The following is a 7071-nucleotide window of genomic DNA, read 5'->3' as shown; positions in this document are numbered from 1 at the left end:
CACTGGCAGCTCTATTTTGTCATAGTTAATTGTGATAAAGATTTATGTGTATTGTACTTTACCATTGAAATTTCTCCATTAATATTCAGGTGACGAGAACCCATTGCTTGCAATGCCGTAGCAAAAATTTTGAAATTTTGAAACAGTGCGGTACAGTATCAGAGGGGACCAACTTTACGTGTAAATTTGAATAATGTAGACCCATTTTTTTTTTCTTTTTAAGTTTTACGCAAAAATTATAATCTGGACCCGTTTTCTTAAAACTTTGCCCTTTCAGGCTAGATATATTTAATGGATTCTGTTTTCATGAAATTTAAACATTCGAAACTTCCATTGTATGAGATCACCATAGCCATATAATTATATGGAGTCATCATCACACAAATCTGTCATGTAAAATTTTGATATATGGACTGAGCATTATACAGTCATCAGTTAATATTTTAAATGTAAAGAACCACGGGTTAATTCTATTGTATACAGTACGGTATATGTTGAATAGACCTTGTATCTCATGAATAATCATAATACGAACATGCGTACGGTATATATTAAAATCATAATGATTCCCCGAAGACCATTCGCAATGAGTGATGATTTTTGTGTCTCTCGGCGGCAAAGATACTATGTTGTCGTCTGGCAGTTAAAGATGGCTGAAAGGGTAAATCGGGCGAAAGTGCATGACGGGTCATGTGTCATCTTAATTATCTTATTACTGTACAAAGTCATAAAAAAATACAACACCATACATTTCCTGATATCCGAATCCCATGTGGATACTTTATTAGTAAACATAAAGGCAGTAGGGCGTAGACACACGCGCCCCCTAGATGCCTATTATAGTAACGAAATAATCTTCAGTCGCAGCCTCTGAAACTTATTCATATACAGTGTACTGTATTATATTTTATGTGTGACTGTTGCTTCGGAATTGTGTACAATTAAAAACCATTCCTCCCCACCTTCCCCCTCCTTGTGCACAGTTTTTAAAGGTCTGCGTCCTTTGTGTGCTTATAGACACACACTATTTTTCATTATAAACTACAAACTATGAAGTTACCACCCGCGTATACTCTAATGTGGGCTATTTTAAAACAAATTTGTAGCTAGGGTTAAGCATACTGTTATCCAAGGTCAATCGATAAACCTTTTGTGTGTATTACACATTCCTGATGATGACATAATTAATGTCGAAATATTAAATCCCAACACGATGGCGTGCATTTCGATACTTGGAGCATGGAGCTTGGAGTATGTATTGTACTATCTTATCTGAGATTAATCAGTGGACCTTTCGGTTTTTGTGTGTATGCATGGAGGAATTAGTTTAGTGTCGATTGGTATGGCCATGCGCAGTTCATACTACTAATATGCATATTACGGAAGGATTCAAGCATCAACTTGTTAGGGATCGGAGCCACAGCAGGAAGCTACCGTAGAAATGTTCACTGAACACCATAAGTCCATAATACGTATTCATAGAAATTGAAATCGCGAAACAGTGATGGTTTTAATTTATCCATTCGACCATAGTAATTTTAAATCAGGAATGGTTTGGGAATTTCTGCACAATAGGAGGTACAATATTATGATACGGTATTTCGTGCAAGAATTATCGTCATTATATTACAGAACTAAATGTTTTACATATACTATATTTCGAATGAAACGCAGTGGCAGATTCAAAAAGCAGGGAAGGGTTTCCACATTTTTTAAAATTATTGGATGATGAGGCTGTCTCTTATACACATCTAGATGTGTATAAGAGACAGACAATAAAACATACAGTAACTTGAAAAAATGAAACACTTGAAACATGAAATATAAAATATAGTGACATAAAAACAGGGCCTGGGGATTGCTTGAAAAGCGAACTAAATCACGGTCTTAAAAAGAGCGCTGCAGAAGGACAATCACACGAACAATTAAAAAAAATTCTAATTAAGAACCAATTTAGACACTTTGGGAATCAATTATTTTTTTTTATAAAGCTTGCAAATTTATTTTATTTTATGTGTGCATTACATCTACTAGTTAGTACTATCAGGCCACTAATTTTTATGTGGGTCATTTCGTGTAAAAATAAACCTCATTGGATTTTGATTAGTTGGTTACAAACAAATTGATGACAGCAAAATGTTGCCTCGATTTAACGCTGTTCTATTGATCAGCCTCCCAAAATAAAGAGTACAGTATAGTATTGATGTAAATTTAGTGTTTCTTCCGAATCATAGATTTTCACCATATTCCAAAGGTTGTAACACATTCCACATCGCGTGACGGATGTACAAAAACTGTACGTCTTCCACATGGTTTGCTAATTAGTAGCCTATAATTAATGCTAGGCCTCTAATTTGCTGTACACTGCCCTCCCCGCCCCACCCCCCGTTTTGCCACTAAATTTTAAAAATTTCAATGCATATTAATGTTATGTGCTACATTTCTATTCTAAAAATGTTGCGCTCCCCTCCCACGTTTGAAATATTCTGGATCCGCCCTTGGTGCTTAACAGAGTTTTGGTCATTCCTTTGTACCTGGTTAGAAGAAAGAAGCGACAAACAAAGTCATAGGTCTATTTTATGGTGGACGTACATCCATATATTCATTATCTTGACGTAATATCTAATTAAAAATAAGCATTAATTAAGAAAAATCAAAAATATTTCACCAAATCACAAGATATACACACCAATACTTTTTTTTGAAAGGTTAATCGGTTTCTGATACTTTGCCAGGGGAAAATTTGAAAACCAATATTATGAACTATATTTTCCTTCATATTTCCAAATATTAATTTGAATTTCTTGTTATTAATTCCAATTATTTTTCAAATGTTTAGAGCAATCTTTATTTCTTTTTTTTTTTCACAAAAATGTTAACTTATTAGCTTCAAAATAATGTATTACAAATACACATTTGATGTAGGCCTAATTTAATAATTTTGTACCATTTGATTTATTAATTTACGGAATTGCCCTAATATAGCCATGGTGGAATTTAATTCCTCCATGATATAACTTTGAATGACTCACATATAACAGAACAAGGTTGTCAACTCTTTCAGTAAGTTAAAGTTCGAAAAAAACAAATGAATACCACACGTTTTACTACAAAAATACTTTTCTCTCAGAAATACGCCTATATGGGTTATTGGAAAACATTGACTCATTTAATTAACGAGATAAACCTCGTTATATTTCTTTCATCTGAAAGCCAAACACATATAGGCCTAATAAATAATACTAAAACTTTCAAGTTGTCATACTTGAAGATACATACTTGAAAATGTTTTGGTAGTATTATTGAACATATGAGTGACGAACGCAATATGCAAACACATTAAACCAATGTAAATCGGGAGTGTGGCGGGGGGATGTGTTATCGGGTTGTCGTCGTTTATGAGGATGGGAATGTGTCTTTGTGTGTTTATTAGGCCGATATTTAAAGTGGATACTCTCTTAAAGTCCAATTAAAATGATGCTTTTTAAGTTGCTGATTGTTAAAGTATTACATATGTTTAACAAATGAGTGGTCGTCAGCGTACGATTGTTAATATATTAGTAATAATATAGGCCTACATTGTTTAAGTATAAATTAGCTTACAGTCTGTATATTAAAGCTTATTTTGCAAATTTTTTACATTACAATGTAGCGTACGAAGCTGAAATTTGATGTATTGTACACGGCCTAGGCCTACGCCTTCGATGATGATAGTAAACAAAGCCGATTCGGCGATCATCATCACTCACATTGTAAATTGCCTGGTTGGGTTTTTTTTTATGTTATCGTCTACAATAAAAAGCTATTATTTTTGTTGTTGTTATGTTGATATACAAACTGTGTGATACTCACTAATAATACGCAGGCCTCGAAATTGGTACGAAAGGACCATGGCAAAAATTGCCGACGTATATTTGACATTCCTAATCAGTTTTTGTATTTTGAGTTTTCAGCAGGTCAGACAGTATATGATTGTACCCATAAATTCGTGGTTTACGAAAAAATAATCTTTCCAAAATTGTAAGTGTATTTGTAAAAACAATTTCTATTCTTTTAAAAGCCATTGCACGATCGAATCGGACAGCAAATAAGCTCACATGGGGAATACCCGAATTAGTTTGCACTGAACCACGAAGCAGGATTGACTTTTGTGTTTATGTATAATTTTACTGTTTTATTAATAAAAGTAATTTAACTTGGTACATTAGTATGTATTTCAATCATTAACAATTATTAAATCATTGTGTTAACTTTTCAAATATAAGTGATGAGCTAGAAATATTTGTACTCTTTTCACTCGACTCGCGTCATTTTTGACGACGACGTTGTACTGTGTATGAGGCCTACGTCAAAAACATGCAGCAATTCCCTCCTAAAACTAGCATTCATTTATCACGAAAATCAAAACAGCATTTAGGCTTAAGCCTGTATTTTATTGTAGGATAAATTATCACAACAAAACAAATACAATTTTTATTTCACTCATAAAACCTCCAAACACCGTTAAATCGGGTCGAGTCAGCCCCAATCGAGCGTCGGCGAAGAACTTAAGACCACGTTGTAGAGAACAAGTGATCCGTCCAGGGGTGGCGCCAGTGGGGGAGATGTGGCGCCGATGTTTATTATATAATTCTTTATTGTTTTATGACATTTTAAAAGTAACTAGAATATGTCATTTTAGATGGACGTATTTATTGCTTGCAGGAATGAGGTAAACCATCTACTGCATTGCCTGATAACGTTGCTTTTCTGGCCCTGGATTATCGTCTGGATCATTTTGGTAGGTAGAGACCTAGGCAGGCCTATTGTTGACGACGACGACGATGATAATGATATAGTCATGATAATGGTGATGACGATGGTGATAACTGTGATTGTGATGAGGTGACTGTGTTGAGTATGATGAGGATGATCTGGTGAAGCTGATGATGATGATAATAATATTAGTGGTATTAATGATGTGGAAAAACATGATGATGATGATAAAGATGATGATGATGGGGGTGATGATAAAATGTTGATGAGGAGATGAAAACAGTGTTGATTAGGAGAAAGATAATAAGATGATAATGACAATGTTGGATATAGTAGGTGATGATAAATATGATGATTACCATTGCTATTTTCATTATTATTATTATTATTATTATTATTATTATTATTATTATTATTACTATTACTATTACTATTATTATTATCATTATCATTAACTATTTCATTGTTGCTGTTATAATTATGATAATAATTATCTCATATTTTAATTAATATTTACTATGATAAAATTTATCATATTTAATATGATGATGACAATTGTTATTTTCATTATTATTATTATTTTTATTATTATTATTATTTTTATTATTATTATTATTATTTTTATTATTTTTATTATTGTGTTATTGTTATATTATTATTATTAATATTATTGCTGTTAATCTATTAAAATTGTTATTGTTTATATTATTAATGTTTTTATAATTCTTAATATGTTAATTATCATATAGGCGTACACTTATTGTTTTGTATAACTATATTTGTTTGCTTTGTAGTGCATAACCGAAGGCTCATAAGCAATCCGTATGAAGGTCGCCAAGATAATGTGTCACCGAACTTCGTATTAATCCAATTGTGATCGGTAATTAGAAGCAATGTAACCCGTCTCCCACTCATATACACCGAACTGCCTCCCCCTCCCCCAATAACATGTATGCTTGTTATTATCATGAGGCCATATTAAGACAGCACCATGGTATTACACAAACAGTTACACGCAGAGACCAACATAACAGAAGGCCTACAGTACTTTCATATGGCTATAAATACATCACCTTTTGCCTTTATACGATAAGACAAATCCTTAGCGTATAGTGGCCTGAATTAGTTCGGTTTTTAGTTTTGCACTTGCTTGCTTTAATGTTTTGCTTTATATACAGACTAGCTGCTTAGTATAAATTCAGTAAGACAGGCCATTATTCAGTTCATTCATTATTCGTAGCGGAAGGTCAGTCGGCATTGGTATATTTATTTTTTTTTAGAAGGAAATGGGGAAGGGATAATAGTGCAATGATGCATTAAGCTAGTTTGGTTAGAATGTGTATTGAACATAGGGCACATTCTCCAATTGGCCCCACCCCTCATTCTAATTCATCAGTCACTGTTGATGTATTTTCACTCCATTGTTGAAGAGATTAAAACCAAAGATACTAGAAATACAAGATAGAGTTCTCGCATTGTAAAAATGAGGCGGAAGTCGTGCCCAACGTAGGCGGCGCCCTTCTTTATAACCATGCAAGTTTCCTATACTTCGTGCCCAACGTACAGGGCGCCCTTCTGTTGCTAAGTATATCCAGACGCAAAAGGCGCTCTTCCTTTTCCACTAATGGAGGAAAACTTTTTCACTAAGAGTGCGTCCGGCCATGCGATTCTGCGCTGTATTGTTGTTTTATTCTTTACTGATTCATGATTTTACTTTAATTGTTTTGTGTATTATTTGGATAATAGCAACGATTTCTACCGCCACCAAGGTTATGAAGGTTATGTATTCACCGATGTCACTGTCTGGGTGTCTATTCCAGTTTGTTTTTATATTTAGTATCTTTGTTGAGAGTTGATAATAAAATACGCGACGACTTGGTAACGAAAGTTTGGCACAAGTTTTTTTAGATCCAGCTGTAGGGGGCGTCCCATTTTCGTATTCCCACCATGCATTTCGGTGGAACACTTTTTTTGTGTGGAGAACTCTATCTTGTATTTATAGTATCTTTGTTAAAACTGGTAAAATCATCATTTTCAACTATTTGCATTATTTTGTAGTGTCGGGCTGCGTCGTACGACACTGTCTGATTTGGCCATAGTGTACTGACCTACTAGTACTCGATATGTACAAACAGAACATGACATAGAATGTTCAGATTTTTTGTTTTATATGAAATTAATTTACATTTACTGTAGGCGTTGTTTAGTTGTTAGCTTGATCATTCTGAATCTCAAATTGTCAAAATATATGTTTGAAACTTCATTTTTCTTCTTATTCATTGTGACAGATATATATATATATATATATATATATAT

The 7071-nt window shown here is 33.5% G+C and overlaps 1 protein-coding gene across 1 annotated transcript in view; it reads left to right on the top strand.

Annotated features, from left to right (window-relative positions):
• The window catches only part of LOC117109272 (annexin A7-like), a 10738-nt gene extending 4420 nt beyond the window's left edge, over positions 1-6318 (top strand). The window contains exons 3-4 of the mRNA XM_033251545.1: positions 4705-4780; positions 5550-6318. Of these exons, the coding sequence (XP_033107436.1) occupies positions 4705-4780; positions 5550-5570 (97 nt within the window). The 3' untranslated portion in view covers positions 5571-6318. The remainder of the gene's footprint in view (positions 1-4704; positions 4781-5549) is intronic.
• Positions 6319-7071: the final 753 nt, after the last annotated feature.

The sequence above is a fragment of the Anneissia japonica genome, unplaced genomic scaffold (genome assembly GCF_011630105.1).
Source record: "Anneissia japonica isolate Jap-2015-1 unplaced genomic scaffold, ASM1163010v1 scaffold288033_len957474_cov176, whole genome shotgun sequence".
NCBI classification, from domain to species: Eukaryota; Metazoa; Echinodermata; class Crinoidea; order Comatulida; family Comatulidae; genus Anneissia; species Anneissia japonica.
This window is presented reverse-complemented; position numbering and strand designations above follow the sequence as displayed.